The sequence below is a fragment of the Sminthopsis crassicaudata genome, chromosome 3, assembly GCF_048593235.1.
Source record: "Sminthopsis crassicaudata isolate SCR6 chromosome 3, ASM4859323v1, whole genome shotgun sequence".
Classification (NCBI taxonomy): domain Eukaryota; kingdom Metazoa; phylum Chordata; class Mammalia; order Dasyuromorphia; family Dasyuridae; genus Sminthopsis; species Sminthopsis crassicaudata.
This window is the reverse complement of record NC_133619.1, coordinates 197,162,739-197,183,463: the sequence shown is the minus strand read 5'-3', so window position 1 is coordinate 197,183,463 and position 20,725 is coordinate 197,162,739. Positions and strand designations below refer to the sequence as shown.

Below are 20,725 nucleotides of genomic sequence, written 5' to 3'. Positions count from 1 at the left end.
GAGTTGATTAATAGCTTCTTCTATTTCTTTTTCTGAAATGGGACTATTTAAGCAATTTACTTCCTCCTGTGTTAATCTGGGAAGCCTATATTTTTTGAGGTAGTCATCCATTTCACTTTGGTTATCAAATTTATTGGCATAAAATTGGGCAAAGTAACTCCTTATTATTTCTCTAATTTCCTCTTCATTGATGGAAAGTTCCCCCTTTTCATTTTTAAGACTAACAATTTGATTTTTTTCTTTCCTTTTTCTAATCATATTTACCAAAGGTTTATCTAATTTATTTGTTTTTTTCATAAAACCAACTCTTAGTTTTATTTATTAGTTCAATAGTTTTTTTTTTTTTACTTTCAATGCCCCGCTGTAAGGATTAGCGACTGCCTTGGGGCTAGAGATTAAGCAGCAAAAGCATCACTGCCCCCCACAAAAGCCCACTTTGCTTATTAACAGTTGCCCTGTCCCTCACAGCACTGGAAGTGTCTTTGCCTAGGCAGTGCAGTCAAGCTGGGGAAATTCCAGTACCCCAGGCTGAGCCCCCAGATCAGAGCTGCCCTGGGCTGTGCCTCTGCTCTGCAGGTTTGTGATTGCCCCCCCAACAAGAGCCCCTAGCTGCAGAATGCCTGGAAGAGCTGTGTTATGGTCTGTGCTGAGTCACTTCCGGTCCTGGGTGGGTGCAGTCAGATCCTGCTCTGGAGCCCCTTAGTGTACCCTCTACACTAGGCTCTGATTTCTCTGCTGGTCCACTACCCTGCCACCAATGCAAAGCAATCAGGCTGTAGCGGAGAGCTCTATGCAAACCTTCCAACTGCAGAGGCCACCCCGCTCCCGATTCCATCCCTGCCCTGTGCTGATCTGCTCCCTTAGGACAAACCTGTTCTGGCGATATTCCAGATTATCTTCAGCTGGTGAGTTGTACTTCCGATCTTCATGAACCTTATCAATCTAGTCTTGTTTTTGAGTCTGGTTTTAAAAGTTGGTAATGAGCGTGTGGGAGGAGTTCAGATTCTTGCGTGTGTCTTCTCCACCATCTTGGTTCCCCCTACTGGAGATTTTGAACTGGATAGCTCATAGATATCTCTAACTCAGTATATCCCAATCTACTTATTTATTCCCCAAACTCATCACTCTTCTAAATTTACCTATTACCCACTCTTTATCCTTTATGTCAATCTCAACTTTTCACTATCATTCTGATATTATCTTCCTCCTAAAACTCTCTCCTTTTCCAAACTTCCATCTTATAGTCAAAGACACCATGAACCTCTAAGTCATCAAGGCTACTTTCTCCTTTTTATTATCTCCAGACTTGCAACTTCATTGTCATTTTTTCGGTATTCCTCACTCTTATTTACCCCATATATTGAGTCTACAAATATTCTTTATACCTCCTTGTATCTTTTCTTTTTTTATATGCTCACATGTTCCAACTCTAGTTCAGGCTTCATTTCTCCTGACTCAAGTCAGAAGACTTTACACAGCTGCCAAATTGATTTTCCTTAAGTGCAAACCTGACCATATAATTCCTCCACTTAATAATGCCAAAGATGCCATAAATATGTGGGATAAAATATAAAATTTTCTCTTTTGGCATTTAAGACCTCAATCTGGCCCTAATCTACTTTCCTTTCTTATTTCAGTGTTTCTCTCTATATACACTGTGAACTAGTCAAATTGACTTTAGTCATATTTCTTATGCTGGGTATTTGCCATTTCTGTGCCTTTCCACTAACTATCCTTGTATCTGGAACATATTCCTTCCTCACTTCTGTGTCAGAATCCCTAGTTGCCTTTGAAGAAAAGTGCCACTTTCTATTGTCTTTCCTTTTCCAATGTCCAGCTGCTAGCCCTTTAAGTCATTAACTTCAAAATATTTGGTATCTATTTTGTATGTATCTATATATTTAGATATTATCTGCTCCAGTTAGATTGTAAACTCCTTGTGAGGACAGGAACTAGTTTTTCTTGTGTTTTTGTATCCTTAGGACATAACTTATGGCCTAAGATATGGTGAACATTTAATAGTTTCTTGTTAATTAGTCAGATGATTAATTTATTCAGTCTTATGACTATGAACATATACCCTAATACAGAAAATCATCTGTGAAAGTTTGCATGTTTTTTCCTGTAGTATAAAGATTTTATACTTATGAGAAAGAATGTATACCTATTGAAATTTTTATTCCCCTATATTAGTTCACTTTAAATTATCTTTTGTGGTTCTAAATTTGCATACTATTTCCCCCATTAAAAAAAAGACATTTCATTTTGTAACTTGATCCCCATGGTTTTTAAAATCATCTCACCTCAGATCTGTCCTAGTTATTATTTTTAATTTCATTTTTTATTTCTTACTTCCCCTTCCTATCCCCATCCCCCAGCCCCAGCAGATTCTGGGTGTCACTAAGATTTAAAAGTTCAAATGAAGTATTTCTTCATCATTTAGTTTAGTAATATATTATTATAACAGTAAAGTTAAATCTGTTTCATTACGCATCAATTTGTTAGCTTCTTAGATTTGTTTGTTTATGAAACTTACATTGTCTATTTGATTCTGATAGCAAGCTTTCTACAGATATGTCTTGACTTTCACTGATTTTTATTGTTTTATGAAGCATCACAGCCTATAATTCTTAATCATTGTTCTCTGAAATGCTTAGTAAATGAGTTTGCTTTCTAAATTTATGTTTAGACTTAAACTTATGTCTAAACTTATGTTTAGACAAGTTTCACTTGTCTTTACTTTGTTTAATTTACTTACTTAATTAAAGCAAGTGTTTCCTTGACTTTTTTCTTTTGCTATGCATTGGTCAGAATTTTTCAGGAAATCTTGATAAATATTTTTGTATTTTTTCCCACTTAATTTTTGTAATGTTAGCTGCTTGTTTGAATTGACTGGATTGAAGCTGTTGCAATAATAGGTCCTCTTTTCATTTTTGTCCTTTCTGCTATTTGATGTGGATTTTTTTAAACCTTTGCTCTCCAACTAGTTGATGATTTTAATCACATACATCTGATGCCAAAATCTCTATATTTTCTTAAAATGGAATTATTTATTTGAATTTAATTATTTATAAATAACTCAACTTGAAAAAATCATGAATTTGTATTACTCTAGCTTTAAAGTCCAATTTTTAAATCAGGTATCTTTGGATAATTCCTGCTTCCAGGTAAAAGATTTCCTGTTTTTCTCTTGTGTTCTTAAGTATATTTTTATGGGTAAATAGTAGTTCCAGATTAACTCCTCTTTTGGTTGGATTATCTGTTTTCTGGATCATAAAGCTGTCTCTGCATAACCCAGAAACCTCTTTAAAGATACATATTTGGCACTATTTGTTACTCAACAGATGTTTGGATAGTTAGACTCTCCAGAGAGTACTATAACTTGTGGTTTCAGTTACATCAACTTAATCCAGGAAATTTTTGGTTTTGTTCTTCTCTAATTCTAGGAGAAAGTCTGTGGAAGAAATTTTTTAGTCTCTTCCCCTCCCTTTCCTTTGCTTCCCCCGCCTCTTCTTTCCTCTTTCCTCTCTTTTCTATCATTCCTTGAATTGTTTTCCAAGTTTCCAAATTTTTCCAAGTTGAAATACACTTTAATTAATTAATAGATACTATTGATTAATTTCTTTATACTTGTTTTTGTCATCTACTATGATCTCAACCACTTTTTATTTTTTGTACTAATAAGCAACTCATATTTATGATTTCTGTCTTACATTTTAGAATACTTTTAAATGGGTGAATACTTTTAATACTTTTAAAAGGAATGATTTAGCCTTGTGCTGAAACTTGATGCTAAAATATTTTCATGTCATCCTTCCATTTAGAAATCCAGAAATATATGGAGGTTGATAGAATACAAGCTACTGTCAGGTGAAGAGGATATACAAAGAGATAGAAGAGGATGTATAATGTAGCATATGTCATGGATTACATGGTCATATAGATTTAAAGCTGGAAAGGGACCTTAGTGATCATCAATTTCAATACGCTCTTTTTACAGTGGAGAACATTGAAGTTAAGTTACTTACCAAAGGTCACACAGCTAACTTTGGAAGGAAGGAATGAAGTAAGGAAGCAAAGGAGGAGGGCAAATTAAGTATTTATTATGTGCTAAACACTGTGTTTATAATAATAACAGCTAGTATTTATATAGCATTTTAAGATTTGCAAAGCTCTGTACATTGGATCCTCTCAACCTGAGAATTAGATACTATTATTATTTTCATTTTACAGATGAGGAAACTGAAATTGGAGAGATTAAATGTCTTGCCTGGGGTTAAGCCACTAGTAAATATCTAAGGGATGATTTGAAATCAGATCCTGACTCCAAGAAGAAATTGGCTGTTGCCCACTGTGCCATTTAGCTGCCTCACTAAAGAAAAACACCAGGGTTATAAATGCAAACAAAAAGAAACACAGTCCAAAAATGGAACAGAAAGAGGAGAAGGATGGGGGAAAGTTTGAGAAGTAGTCCAGGGAAGAGTTAGTTTTTTATTAAAAAAACTTAGCCAGCCTTCAAAAAGCAGGATAAAGTATGGCTGGTATGGGTCCTTCTTAAAATAGAGGTTCAGACTGAGATCTTTCTGACTTCATCCAGTGCTTTACTATGCTGGTTGGGTGTGGACCTTAAGGCAAATATCTTAAGTTTTGGTGGATCTCAGTTTCCTCATTTGTTAACTGAGGGGTTGAGTAGATCAACTTCAAGATATTATGTAGTTCTAAATTTATGGTCCCATGATCCTGTTTTGTTTGGTGAAAGGAAGTAGCTAATGCTAAAAGCTGAGTGGTTTGATGTGTAGGGGTAGGAAATACTTGGGTCTTGAACAATTAGTTGCTTAAAAACTTGCCTCAGGTGTGCAGGTGTTGCACTTTATACAATAACATAATAAATTAAAGTATATTTGTGACATCAGTTCCAGTCATTCCAGTTAATGTTTTGTGTCCTATTTTAGATCAAAATTTAAAGTCTATTTAAGGTGAATTGACTCTAATTTATAAGAAGTCAAGCCATTTTCCAATTGATAAATGGTCAAAGGATATGAACAGATAATTCTCACACAAATAAATTGAAACTATTTCTAGCCATTTGAAAAGACGCTCCAAGTCATTATTAATCTGAGAAATGCAAATTAAGACAACTCTGAGATACCACTACACGCCTGTCAGATTGGGTAGAATGACAGGGAAAGGTAATGCAGAATGTTGGAAGGGATGTGGGAAAACAGGGACACTGTTGGTGGAATTGTGAATACATCCAGCCATTCTGGAGAGGAATTTGGAACTCTGCTCAAAAAGTTATCAAACTGTGCATACCCTTTGATCCAGCAGCGTTACTACTGGGCCTATATCCCAAAGAGATTTTAAAGAAGGGAAGGTAACTTGTATGTGCAAGAATGTTTGTGGCAGCCCTCTTTGTAGTGGCCAGAAACTGGAAAATAAGTGAATGCCCATCAACTGGAGAATGGCTGAATAAATTGTGGTATATGAATATTATGAAATATTATTTTTCTGTAAGTAATGACCAACAGGATGATTTCAGAAAGGCCTGGAGAGACTTACATGATCTGATGCTGAGTGAAATGAATAGGACCAGGAGATTGTTGTATACTTCTACAACAATACTATATGATGATCAATTCTGATGGATGTTGCCATTTTCAACAAGGAGATGAACCAAATCAATTCCAATAGAGCAGTAATGAACTGTACCAGTTATACCCAGCAAAAGAACTCTGAAAGATGATTGTGAACCACTACATAGAATTCCCAATCCCTCTATTTTTATCTGCCTGCATTTTTGATTTCCTTCACAGGCTAATTGTACACTATTTCAAAGTCTGATTATTTTTTATACTGCAAAATAACTGTTTGGACATATATACTAATCTTGTAGAAATATGTATACATATATCATATTTAACTTATATTTTAACATATTTAACATATATTGGTCAACCTGCCAACCGGGGGAAGGGGTGGGGGGAAAGAGGGGAAAAGTTGGAACAAAAGGTTTTGCAATTGTCAATGCTGAAAAATTACCTATGCATATATCTTGTAAATAAAAAGCTATAATAAAAAAATGAAAAAAGTCTATTTAAAAAGTTCAGACACTTTTAAGCATTTTTCTAGTAGGGAGACTATTATTATAATCCAAACAAACTACAGAAATCATTAACATAATCTAGGGATCTAGAATTCTTCTCTGCTGATAAGTAATTTGTCTTCTAGATCAATTAAGGTTGAAAAATCTCATGGGTAATGAAAACAATGCTTATTTGGTGCTGAAGCATTAATAATGGAGAAGGAGCTCTTAAATTGTTAGTGTCCATGATTTATTCATAAATTCATTCTTCACAGGTAAAATGTAACTTTATCTCTCCTCATATTTTTTCCTTTTCTTGCTACCCCACCATGCTATCCCTTTTTTTTTTAAAATAGATCATATTAACAATTATTAGCTCAGTCAAGTTTATGTGATAAACCCAAGCTTTTTGTAGAAGTTCATTCTCATCACCATTAACAATATGAGTTTTATAAAATAAAATAAAAAGTTTTGTGTACAATTGATTCTAGGTATAAGAATAACATAGTTTCTGTCATATCATTAGGAACATAGGATAGAAATCTAGAAGAGATCTTTAATGCTCTTATTTACAGGTGAAGAAACTGAGTCCTAACATTTCACATTAGGTATTTAGTAACACACAGGATCTGAACTCATAGCCAGTCTTCCTCCAAATTATGTTATAAGAAAACATTGAGCATCTGATAAGGACAATTCAAGCCCTGGTATGAATTGATATTTTTGTGAGTTGGTGAAGAGAAGAAGTTAAAAAAAATTATGTAATGAAGTAACGATGAGGAAAGTAGATTCTATCAGTCAGGTTTTGAGATATTTGTAAATAAATATTGCCTTCCTATGTCTAATATTTACAACTTTAACTCATTATACTTGTATTGAATTTTAATCATCCTTTGTCTTTATATCACATTTGTTTTTTAATATATTTTTTTCACTTTCCTTAAGCCATTCCATGTAACAAATAATAAAAAAAAGAAAACAAAAGAAAATCAGTTCATCTAAACTAACCAATATATTGACCTTATATAATAGCAGATACAACATTGTACAATATAGTACCACACCTAATATTGAAAAGCTTTTGTATGAGCAAATAAATATTCATGCAACAAGAGAAGAAAGGAAATCATTAATTGGTGGGGGGGCGGAAATCTGCTTCAAATGTTTCTGATGAATTATAGAAAGGATTAACTATTTCATTTAAAATATATATAACAACAGTAATTAATTTTTAAGTAATATTCTTAGCTACTTTTACCCATCCAAAATGACTTGCCAAGATAGTCTCGATTGAATAAGAATTATGAATGGATACTGCAAAACAATAAAAAATAAAAAGGTATAAGTAGGCAGTTTTTATTTAATGGAATTAAAGAGAAAAAATATTGTTAACACAATACCTGGCATTATCAATAGCCTTCATGATTTGTATTTCTAGTATTGCATAAATTGATGTAGTCTTCAAATGTGGAATCACTAAGTCATTCAGAAGACATTTTGATAATGAGAAAATTATTTATGCACTCAGCAACTGTCAGTGAAAGTAGTTTGAATTGGATAGATTATTCAATTGGGATACTTTCAAGACTGCAAATTATTTTGGACATGAAGTGATTTTTAAAATGAATATAGGAAACTTAGATTGATATGCACAAGATCCATTATGTGGGAAGAGGATAGAACAAATTATTATTTCTGTTTTCTATATGTGGCAACAATCTCTCTGAAAGACAATTCTCAGGCAGTTATGATTTTAACAAAGATCAGTGCCACAATCCATAGATGGTGTTTGTAAGTGCATCCAATGCCTCTACATCTCACCTTTCCCCTTGTCTATTTCCTAGTCCCACCCTGTGCTTTTTAGATCTCTTTCATGTCTCCATTGCACTTACTAATTGTGTCTTTTTTTGTAATGATTCCCTGTTGTCTTAGAAATACTTTGACAAGCTTAAGATAAGAAAAGGATTTGTTGTAGCTGTTTTGGGAATATGTAAAAGTTAAAGTGACCATTTAAAGAGTGTACAGACATAAAACAATCTGTCAATCACATTCCAAAGTTTACATATTAGAATAACAAGACATTGTTTCATGTAGCAAAATAATACAGTGTTCATCAAAAACAATAAACTCAATTTTATCTGCTCTTGTATGGTATTTAGGGCCATAAAACCACAAATCACAAAAGATGTTACCACAGAAACTAATCAAAGTCTGGGTCTTATGGTGTTGTTGTAGTCACATCCCAATTATAAAGATTAACAGATGGTGGCTTCAAGTAGCATTTAAACTTCAACTATCATCCTGATTTCCTATGTTCTAAACCAGAGGTGCCAAATCCATGGCCCATAATAGTCCTGAGTGTGGCCACATTAGATTAAAATGTAATTGAGAAATATTTAACAAATTAAATAAAAATACAATAAAACATAGATAATGCTGCATTTTAAAACTGTCAAAATGTGGCACATAGGAATCCTTATGTACTGATGAGGGTCAGTCACTATTTTTATTTGAATTTGATACCACTAGTCTAAATTGATCAATCCATAGGCTTAACTTCATAATGAAACATATTCGCTTTTATGACCCTTCTTTCACTGATGCCTTCTTAAACATTACATGTTGCCAGTGGACTAAATATCTGTGTATGTGAGATACACACACACACACATACTTACACATACCCCCAACCATTTTTATTTTAAATGTCAATAATTGGGAGTGTAGGTTTTTGAGGCATTTTACTCAACAGATTTGATAGCTTTATTGTCAGTTCCAGTAACAGTGACAGCTCTAGTTTGCATGCTGAAATTCCAGGTTCCTGTTGATTGTTGCTTTAATGCCCAGCAATTAAGAATTTCAAATGTAGAAATCACACATTTTTTGCATTTATTTATTTGTGCACGGTGTCATTGACCCAGTATCTAAGAAAGCAAAGCCTTTCTCAATTTGCCAATGGCTAAAAATCTCCCTCCACTCTATACACACCCTACGCCAGTGAAGAAAACCCAAAGGGTTGGCAGCTTCCTTGTATATAGTGCTTTAAAGTTCTCAAAGCCCTTTATAAAATTTATCTCATTTGATCTTCTAGTAGCCCTGGGAGTAATTGATGCTATTAATAACCCCATGTTATGGTTGAAGAAGCAGGCAGGGGTTAGTGACTTATATAGGTTCACACAGCTAATATGTTCTGGGGCCAGTTTTGAACTTGGATATTCCTTATTCTAGGTCTGGTGTCACTCACTGTGCCACCTATTTTTCTTAAAACAGTTTCATCCTTATTCCAAATTCATTATCTTTTTGAAAATTATGGCATGATTCTTCTCTCCATAGGAGAATAAATGTTCTGGCATATTAGAAGGTATAATCACAATAACTGGTATGCATATAACAGTACAATAACATGGAATAGTGGAAATAGCGCTGGGTCTCAGAATCAGGAAGACCTATGTTTAACTCTTTATGATACATATTGTGTCTGTGTGATCTTTGGCAGATTCTTTATTATATTAGTGTTCCTAGATAACTTCCTATAGTTATAAGTGGCAGATTAGAAGGTGACCTGCTTTGATAGATGGAGATTTGTCATAGAGAATTCCATTTATCAATGACTAGATCACAGGAACAATCCCCCCAAAAAAGATTGTATGTATGTGTATCTGTGTGTCTAAGGGCAGCTAGTGGCACAAATAGAGCACCAAGCCAGGGGTGAGGAAGATCTGAGTTCAAATCCAGCCTTGGACACTTATTAGGCAAGTCATTTAACACTCAGTTTGCCTCAGTTTTCTTATCTATAAAGTAAGCTGGAGAAGGAAATACAAAAACACTCCAGTATCTTTGCTCACAAGGAATCAGACATGACTAAAACAAGTGAAATTACTTTATTTCATTTTAGCCCCAAAATCCATCTTGTGAAGTAGGCAATAATAGATTATTTCAATCATTTTAAAAATAAGGAAACAGAGAAATTATGTGACTTTGGTAAAATCACATTACTATGTATTAGAGGAAGTGACACTACAGAAGAATGACAGACATCTATTTAATTTATATATATTGTGTATTTGACTTTTTTATATTTCTAAATATAGTATATGTCCACTTCCAAGAACAGCTTGTTTTACCTATTTTGCATCCTCCTTTATCTTTTTAACATGTAGGTCTGCAGCACCAGGACAAGGGCAAGGAGTCTCCTTGGTTCTGAAGCACACAACAGCAGCAAAATAAAGCTGAATTGGGAATCCCAGAACAACTGGCATGGAGCTGTCCTCAGTGTTTTCTTGTTTCTGCTTGAGGACAAGATACATATACATGGAAGGAGAAGATGAAGTCAGCCATTTTTATATTATTTTGAAGTTTTTTTTTTTTTTTTCTTGAGAAGGTTCAATGGGACTAGAACAGTGGAAAAAAAAATCTTATTTGTTTGATTCTTCTCAAACCTGAGTCTGTGTAAGTCTCCTCCTCTTTGATCTTTTCAACAGCATGGTTTACTTTCATTTAATTTTGAATATTTTTTTGTGTTGTTGTTGTTATTTTAAACAAACCACCTTGTTTGTCAGGAAAAGCCAAGCCACAATGGCAATGTTCATCCTTTCAGGAATACAATTTTGTAGCTCTCTGTGCATCTATTTTTGTAGAAATACAGAAGTGTGGTCTTGCATTGATGGGCTATTTTAGAGGGATGTATTTTTTTTAATTGTAAAAATTGTTAAGTTCTGTTTAAAGAACTTGTTCTCAGAGAAGCACTGGCAACAATGTATAAAAATGCTTACTTGTAGATATCTGTGATGTGATGTGTGTCTATGTTTTTACAGGTTACCTCAAGTGTTTGATATTTTTCTTTTTAAAGACAGTAGCACTATTGGCAATCAAATCTGATATGGTTTCCACATTAACAGTGCTTTGAAGGGTTGAAACTTTCAACCCTTACCCTAGCTTGTACAGCTATTAGATGCATATAAGGTTTCAGAGAAACGTTCTTTAATGCTCATGGTAGAACAGAAAATGAATTATTTCTTTGGTACCATTTGAAGAGTTTTCCTATAGTATTGTAATTATAGTCTTAACTAGTCCAGCCTGCATCACTGTATCAAAATTCATGTGGACCCACAAGAGGACTGGTAACCCATTAGTTCCAGTGAATCAGCTCCATTGTTTCAAATTAGCTGTTCTTGTTAACATAAATTCCCATTGTGTTAAATGGATTTCTTTTTCCTTGTTAGAGATTTAGAGAGGGAATTTGCAAGTTTAGTAAGCAAGGTGCTCTACAAATCACAAAGCTATAAGCTTAATGGTTATTTCATAAGAATATTCAAAAATCCAGACTGTCTTTTTTTTTTCTCCCTCAGATATCTGAGGGAGAGATTTCCCACCCAGATATCTGAAACCAAGAGATAGCTTGATGTGTAGATGGAAACCTTGCCTCAGAATCCCACAAATCTGGGGTCAAGTCCCATTTCATACATACTGGTTCTGGGGTCCTGGATAAATCCCTTTACCCTTCATTGCTCCAAGGAGCTTCTAAAACTTGTAAATTTTGAAGAGAAGGTGCTGACTTGCATTTGTAGAGGGATTGTCTTCACTTTGGAGTCTCTATGTCAGTGAAGTCATAGGTCCAGTTCCTGTCCATGCCATCTAAAGAGGGTACATATACTCTATAATATTTCCATTATAAGTTTTGAAGTTCTTGAAGTGCATTCTTTTCTTTCTTAAGTGAATAGGAAAACCTGTGGGTATGATCTGAAGCAAGGAAAATTTTGATTTGGGTTATTAATCAGGATAATTTAGAAAAGTTAATAAACTGAAAATTTGAGGATTCTGAAGGGAAAGGCACAGAACAAATCAGATGAATTTTTAACTTTATGCTATTGCCTTGTATAGAACATGGACTGGCATTGAGAATCAACCAACAGAATGATGTCTTCAATATTTGCAAAAGGAAAATAGGCATTGATATTTCTAATTTTTTTCAATGGCTAAAATATAGGCTTGTTTACTTTCTTTGGTGACTCAGAGATGAGCGAAGTTCAAAAATTAGCTCCAAGAATTTCTAATTTTTGTTTGCTGACATGATTTCTCATTTTCCTCTCTCTTATGAAATTCAAAGTACAATAAATTACCACTTTAAAGCTTGAAGCATATATTTCTCTCTCTGTGTGTATGTATCTATCTATCTATCTAGATAAATAGATCTTAGTTTGTTAAAACTGTCATAAACTTATCTAGGCTGGGTTTTCATAGCTGATTTTCAGATCTATGATTATATGCAACTCTTCTTTTTATCTTACAATCTGTATATTCTTTCCAAAGTATTGTTTGGATTCTAGGCCTTTACCTTATCCCCTTCCCTTTTTTTCCTATGTTTCTGTTTCATGATTTCCTTTCTAACTAGACACAATTTTCATACAATATGCTCTAAATTGCCTTCATTTCTTTCTGGGATGTAGTCCAAAGTTAGGGTATCTTCCATATATGGGTATTAACTAGAATTTACATATTGCTTTAATTTTTACAAAGTGCTGTACATATGTTATTTTCATTATTGTGCTCATTTTACATGTAAGGAAACTGAAGCAGAGGTTAAGTGATGCTAGTACATGAAATGGAATTTGAACTCTTTCCAAGTTCAGTGCTTACTTACTCATCCACTTAGCTATCTCCCACTCAGTAGGATATGGGCTTGCCCTTTAGGAAATTATAGCCTGGTTAATAGTGTTGATTCTGTTATTCAGAATGATAGGTGGAAGCTATGTTCTGAAGAAACTACATTATAACCATTTACACATATCCTTATATTTTTTCAGCATATGTTTTAACATCATTTCTACTTAGCAGTGGAAAAGTCAAAGATTTATACGAGAGCCTTGATTACAATATATCACTAATTAATCATTGGATTATTAATTTGGCAAAACAAATTATAAAAGAGTGTTTCTGAATGCCCCTTTTCCAATTCTATCAAAAAATACAGACATTATTCTATAGTTAAGGCAAGAGGTCCTAGATTCAAATATTGTCTCTGATACATACTTGCTGTGTTACTCTGGACAAATCATTTACTCTAACAATGTTCTAGGCCACTCTCTAAAGCTATAGGTTGCAGAAAAAGTGCCATGCTACATTAGTAGAAGGAAGTTTCTCATCTTGGGAATCACAAGTCAGTCCCTATTTCCTGGTTATTTTCTATAAGTCAAACTTTAAGAACTTGAATTTCCATTCTTTTACTAGGTGAGATAAAAAAACAAAAAACAAAACAAAACAAAAAACAAAACAAAAAACCAACAACAATGTATGCTCTGGTTTCTTAACTACGACTTCATAAAGAAATGAATCCTTTCATGGTGGATAATTCTATATTCTATATATATTCTGTATTTCATGTAATTTACTTGTATTCATTAGGGACTCCAAAGTTCTGCCTCAAGTAGCTAATGCAATTAATTGACTTAGCATATCAAGATTTGGGATTTTTTTCTCCCTTTGCTTTAGATTTTCTTGGCAGCTGAATCAAAAATTAGTGCATTTGTAATTGGCCATTAATTTGCTTATCTACAAGCTTGAAGAAAGGTGGTAATATCTGGTAGGGAAAAAAATCTCCATAAGAGGGGAGGGAGAAATATTTTATAAATAAATTTAGGAAAGAAGAAACTATTAGAAGCAGATGTATACAATAGGTCTGTTATTGAAGATGGAAAGAGTTCACTATTACCATTCCAGTTCCAAAGGATGCCATCCAAAGGATGGCAGTTAAAAATACTATGATTAATCATCTTTTCAAACAGAGAGGAGAAGGCAAATCTTTTTAAAAGTATTATTGGAAGTACCTTACCAGTTTTAATACATAATACAAGCAAATACTTAACCCTTTTATTCAACAGGGCTAGAGATAGTCATATCTTTATGAAAGATTAAGTAGTTCTTATATGTTTACTTACATTGGTGTCAGTCATTATCTTTGGAGAAAAGTCATTTTCATTCTGTAATAAAATAATCTTAAAACACTTTTAGACCCATGATGAAAACACTTGTTTTTGAAGATATTATTTATGTGAGATTACCATTCACACAGTTGAAATTTAAGATTCTTTTGATAGGCTTTTTCTCTAATCCTTTCTGAGAATTAATTGTACCAAAGGCACTCTCTCTACTATGATATAAAATCTATTAATATTTATGAGAAGGCATAGACATTCTTTTATGTTCCATAATAATGTTTTAATCTTTTTTTTTTCATTTTTGTCTAAAAGTGTCAAAAAACTGCATCTACTAGTTTTCTTCTTATACCTATTAGTGTAATTGATATGCCCCAATAATTCAGTATGGCTTCTTGTTTCCTTCTTGCTTGCATCAGTCCTAGATCATTAAGTATAATGTGCCAATGTAACAGCACATTGGACACAAATGAAGGGGACTGGAGATTATTTAGTAGCAAACATTATTCTTGAAAAAAAAATCGGGAAAGATATATTTCATGGATGATCTCTCTTTTAGAAGGAAAATTAACTTAATTTTATAAAACATAATCCAAAGAAATTTTCTTTGCCCTCTTAATAGAGTATATTTCTTTATGTAATGGGTTAGGCCAATAATCACTAATTATTAATTTATATGGATTTTGATTTCTGAAAATAATTAGAATCTTGAAAAAAAGCTAATTCACAAATTAAAATACACACATATAATTTTAAAAGTTACAACACAGAATTAGATTTTCCTTTTTATTCTTAAGGAAAAATGTTCTCTGGATTCTTTTTAGTTCTTAACTTTAGAGTAGGAAAACCAAAATTGGCAAAAGGAATTGCTACCTAACAGTGGAAATGCTATAATTTATATTATATCACTTTGGGAAGCTATAAGCTAATATAGAAAACATATTTACCAATATTGGTAGACAAAGTAAATCCAAGTTAGGTTTACAAACAGTTTTTGTGCTAGTTGAAGTCTGCATTTCTAGGATGGAAGATTTGCACTTCTCAGCAGCACTGAATATCTATGGAATCAAACCAACAGGATTTTTTAAAATTAATTTTATAATTATAACATTTTTAAACCAACAGGATTTTTGGTCTCTTAAAGCTGAATTACAAATAACGGGTTTTTTTCCAACAACAAAAAAAAAACACCTCCATATTCCCCTTGCCCCTACAAATTCTGATCATCCCTTCAATGAAACTGCCATTAGTATGTGTAAATGATATGAAATGAAGAACTTTGTATTTAAAAAGTGTCATTGTTTAATAAGTAATTTAATGTGAATTTTTAATGATTATATTTTAATGTAACATTTTGTTTTATTCTGTATTTCTTGACAATTAGCTATTAAGCTCTTGTTTTCTTCATATTCAACAAAAGAACTCATAAATATCTTTGTAAGTTGCAGTGTCTTGTTCTTTTTTTTAGATAAGATTAATTCCAGAACCAATTCAGTAAAGAAGCAGATAGTCTTTACATTAGAAATATTAGTGAGGTTCAGCTATATAAATCACATATGGGACATTGTAATTAAAGTTCTTCCATGAGAGTTCTTCCAAAGTTAAGAGCTGATTCTTTGGGAGGTATTTTTATATTTGTTAAATCTAATGTTCATTGTGGCCATAAAAATTAATTCCAAAATATCACTCTTCCTTTTCTATAATTTGCTGACACAAAAGAAGACAATAGAAATGTAAAGGAGTGAACTGAAATCCTGGGGAATCTGGTTTCAAAGAATAATAGCATGTCAAGCTGGCAAGAAACTTGATGAAATTGAAAACCAATGCCCTCATTTTACAAATAAAAATAGTGAAGCCCAGAGAAGGTAAAAGACTTGCCTAAGTTCACAAGAATTGCAGAACTCAGACTCTTTACATGGAGATATGCAACTCCTCACAGTATCAATATTTAATTAGGTAAAAATCTGTGTATTGAAAAAATTAAAGTTTATTTTAGATAAATTTAGATACATTGGTTGGTTTTCTGATAAAATGTTGTCATAATTCCTTTTTTATTATGCTAATGTAAAATTTCAATTATGTTTCCAACCATCATTAATCATAGAATCATTCTTTTATAGCCAAAGGGAATTTTAAAAGTCAATTAGCTTCATTTTACAGATGAGAAAATTTTAGGCTAGGGAGATTAAGTGATAAATTTAACAAATGTCATACAAGGTACAGTCAAAATTCAGACAATAAATTTGATGTTCTTTTCATCATACTGTCAGCATTTCAAAAGTGTGAATATTTTAGACAAATGGAGTATGGCCACAAAAGAGAGGAGAGGGAACTTTGATGCTTTTATGTCCAGTTACTTCATTAAAGAAAACTCTATTTCATTTTTCTTTCAAATGATTTTTAAGGGATATTTCAGAATCCAAAGGGTTACAGTGTATTTATGCTAGACAGGCGCTAAGTAGGGTGGAGATCAAGACATCTGTTGAGAATTCTTCATAGCTGAAGTGTGTTTTCTCTGGGGATAACCAACTACTATTTAATTGTTTTGCTTCCTTTTTTGGGAATGTATGTCCATTCTGCAATGTTCCAAATTCCCAAACATCCCTTTTGGCCTTCTCATAAACAATTGATAAAATTGTTAAGAAAGTTGTAAAGCTTTGCACTTTTACCCAAACTGAATCAGTACATCTGCTATGAATTAACCAGTAGAGAGGAAAAAATAAATTTTAAAGAAAAGCAAAGAAAACATTTTGATCCACTTAATGTGTAAAGCAGATATCCATGTCTTGGAATTTTGCTAATCAATACATAATCTATGTGTCTGAGCTAGCATAAACTAGTAAAATACAAATATTTGATTTTCCATACCAAGTTTGGCTATGGCTAAATGAAGGGCTCTGGCATTGAGCTTTCTCTTTACACTTATATAAGAAAGAGACTATTTGTAGAGAGCCAAATATAGCAACAGGGGATTTTGTATCTTGCCAAAAAAATAAAAAAAATCTGTTCCCCTTTAAGCATGACATTCTATCCTTTTCTTGTGGATCAAACTAAAAGGAAAATACAGCTTTAAATGACTCTATTCCTTCTGTTGGAAGCTCTCTAATCTTTTTCAAATGACCCATCTGTGGTTTTGTGGGTTATATGTTATAAAAAGGAATATGACAACATTCTGTTCTGTCATTTCCTTCATCAGAAATCACAATCAAATCCCAGAATGTGGACAGCAATAAAGTGAATCAATTTTAATTGAATTAGGTGCCCCCTCTGAAATCATCATTATCACCACCTATCTCCACCACCGCATCACCACCACCAATAGGAATAGCAATAACAGAAGCAATGAAAACTACACACTGGTCATATTTTGTTTTGAATAACTACTATTAATTGATTATATCAATTTAAACTTTGCTTCTGGTTTCTTTACAAAGTACTTTCCTGGGTTTGAAACTCTCAGAATGCTTTAAGGTCATTAAGGAATGACTTCTGTGTATATGTGAAGTATATTGAAAACAATTTTGTACACTCACCAAGCAAAGAGATTTCCACTGTGACTGCTTTACAAGACATCTCAATGTGGGATTTTAAAATAAACACCAGGCTATTTGGAAATACTTGATGTATGTAAATATGTAAAACATGCAGGACAGTTCTAACAGCTGTAGGGGGTATTTTCTCATTCATGAGTGGAATATTTTGGTAGCAGTGTGGTTATTTTTTTTTCATCTTTGCTGGTCATTTTTATTTTTCCTCTTTCCTCTCTCCCATCTTCTCAAGCACCATACACATAATGCTTCCCCTTCAGTCCTTTCTCTTTCAACAAACCTTTTTCAAAAGAATTATTTTACTAGGTTCCCACTGGAAAAGGTAGGTGGTTCCTAGAAGGAATTTTTCTGAGTTACATGATGTTGTAAAGACAGAACTTTAGGGAACTTGCTTGGACTTGTGCTAAAACCAGGCTTGTGCACAACCCGGATGATTTGGAGGCCAGATTCCATTAAAGTTTGTCATTAGAATGGAAAGGAAAGTCTTATTGGAAATGGGTCTTAAACAGTGATGACCCCCAATGAACAAGGAATAATCTTCCTAGAATTGTTTTCATCTTGTATCATAAAATCAGAAAATTCATCCTGTCTTGAAAATCAGTATGTGTTCCTGAAGCTAAGGTAAAAGAAAAATGAGAGAAGACCTGAGATAATATGATAAGTGCTCTAACAAAAACCAGACACCTGATATTGTCTAAGCAATTCAATCTAATTTTACTATTCTCTTTGAATTTTGTTTTCATAAAGTGTTCTGGAGTTGAAGGTTGGGAGGGGAAATTTTAATGAATCATAGATTTGAAAGTTGAAAGGGTCTTTTAAATCTACTTTGTCAAACTCATACTAAAAAGGAAAAAAAATCATTAAATCATGTATGACAAGTGGGTATCCAGCTTTTGTTTGAATATGTCCAGAATCAAACAAAAGCACATCTTTTAAGTGCCTGGCATATAGTAGATGTTACATAAACACTTATTCCCTTACTCTTTCCTTCTCTTCCAGTGAATGGAGCCTACTACTTTTCAAGTAATTCATAATATTTTTAGACAGTTCTTATTGAAAGGAAATTTATTTCCTGACATCTTTCCTTTTGGCAGTTTGTACCCACTGCTCCTGTTTCTATTCAAATGCTCCAAATAGAGAAAGTCTAAATTTTCTCCCTCATGACAGCGTTTCAAATACTGTAATAACTTTATCTACTTCTCTACCTCTTTTGTTAAAAAGGGGGAGCAATAATAACTGCCTTCTTAAATTCATAGATAAAATTATTGTTAATGTTTGAATAGATGTAAGTGCTTTGGGAAAAGCTTTAAATCTTATGATTGTGTAAATTATTTTTTATGTCTGAAGGTAATTTCCATATAAACACACAACACACACACACACACACACACGATCTCTCAAACTAACAAAGGAAGAATGGAAACCATGGGAATATCTAAAAAGAGAATTGTCTTTGGAAGTTGAGGGCACAGTCAATGAATAGTTGACACAAACCAAAAGCATGATTGAGACAAAGTTACGATTTTTCCAGTTTATGCTATCATCTACTTTGTGTTGCTATGAAATTGCACTTTTAAAAGGGAATTTATCAGGTATTATTTACAGTATTTTAAGGTATTTAAAATTCCAAATCTGCTTTTGGTAGATGATTCTAGTAAACCCTCCATCTGGACATAATTCAGCAACCTAGATAGACCTACACAAATCATCAATATTTCTATATGTTACTGACATCTCATCAACAAGAGATAGAAAGATAAATTACATTAAAAATAATTGTAGACAAAATATGTGGGGGCCTACCTGCCAAGATAAACTCAAGAACTACATGAACACAATTATAAAATACTTCTCACACAAAGTCAGATCTAAACAAATTTTGGGGGAAAAATCTTTACAATCAGTATTTCTGATAAAGATTTCATTATATAAAAAACAGTGTCAAATTTACAAAATACAGATCATTCCCCAATTGATAAATGATCAAAGGATATGGAATAGTCAGTTTTTAGATGGCAAAATTAAATCCATCTATAGTTATATGAAAAAAGATCCTCTAAATCACTATTGGTTAGAAAAAAGTACATTAAAACAACTATGAGGTACCACCTCATACCTCTCAGATTGGCTAAGATGACAGGAAAAGATAATGATAAATGTTGGATGCGATATGAGAAAACTGGAACACTAATGCACTATTGGTGGAGTTGTAAAATGATCCAACCATTCTGGAGAGCAATTAGGAACATATCTAAAACTGTGCATATCCTTTGAACCAGCAGTGCCTTTAGTGAATCTATATCCCAAGGAAATCTTAAAGGATGGAAAAGGAACCATATGTGTAAAAATGTTTGTAGCAGGTCTTTTTGTGGTAACAAAGAATTGGAAGATGAGTTGGATTGATGAGCTCATCAATTGGGAATTGGCTGGACAAGTTGTGATATATGAAGATAATGAAATATTATTGTTCTATACAAAAGAATGAACAACCTGATTTTAGAAAGTCATGGAAAGATTTACATCAACTGATAATGAATGAAACAAGCAGAACCAGAAATGCAATGTACACAATAAATCTAACAAAGTGATCCTCTTTGAGAATAAAAGACAACAATCAACCAACTTGGGAATGTAGAGGGATATGGCTTATTGAAAAGAATGGTTTTGAAGTTGTTTGTTTTTTGTTCTAGAAAAGGACCATGACATTAGGGAGGTCATGCCATGACATGCAAGTGAATTATATTTAAGTGAAGGAGGGCTATTTAAAGTCACCTGCCACATTTTCTCCTCAAGGACCACCTGGATCCAATGGCTAGATATAAATCAGAAATGACTAAAGATAGCCCGAGAGGAAATGGGAAACCTTTGACTTTTTAAGCTAGTCTTGAACAGGTCTCAGTTTGACTGAGACTACATTCATTCAGTGATTAAGGCTAAGCAGCAACTGGGGCAAAAAAATCTCCTCTTTCCCCTAATCCAAAAAAAAAAGAAAGAAAGAAAGAAAGCAAGAAAGCAAGAAAGCAAGCAAGCAAGAAAGAAAAATGTAAATAAATCTGGCTTTGAAGAATATGTTTAAATGAGGGTAAAAGTGGAATAGATAGTGGGGGATATGAGATGAGAAAGAAGGAAAGGAGCAGTTCTTTTGAGAAATGGTTTAATTCTTT

General features: G+C 33.1%; 1 protein-coding gene across 5 annotated transcripts in view; it reads left to right on the top strand.

Moving 5' to 3' along the window:
- The window catches only part of VGLL3 (vestigial like family member 3), a 75,950-nt gene extending 60,499 nt beyond the window's left edge, over positions 1-15,451 (top strand). For all 5 annotated transcript variants that reach the window (XM_074299797.1, XM_074299793.1, XM_074299792.1 and 2 more), the window contains one exon: positions 10,243-15,451. In XM_074299797.1, the coding sequence (XP_074155898.1) occupies positions 10,243-10,286 (44 nt within the window). In that variant the 3' untranslated portion in view covers positions 10,287-15,451. The remainder of the gene's footprint in view (positions 1-10,242) is intronic.
- The last annotated feature ends 5,274 nt before the right edge of the window (positions 15,452-20,725 follow it).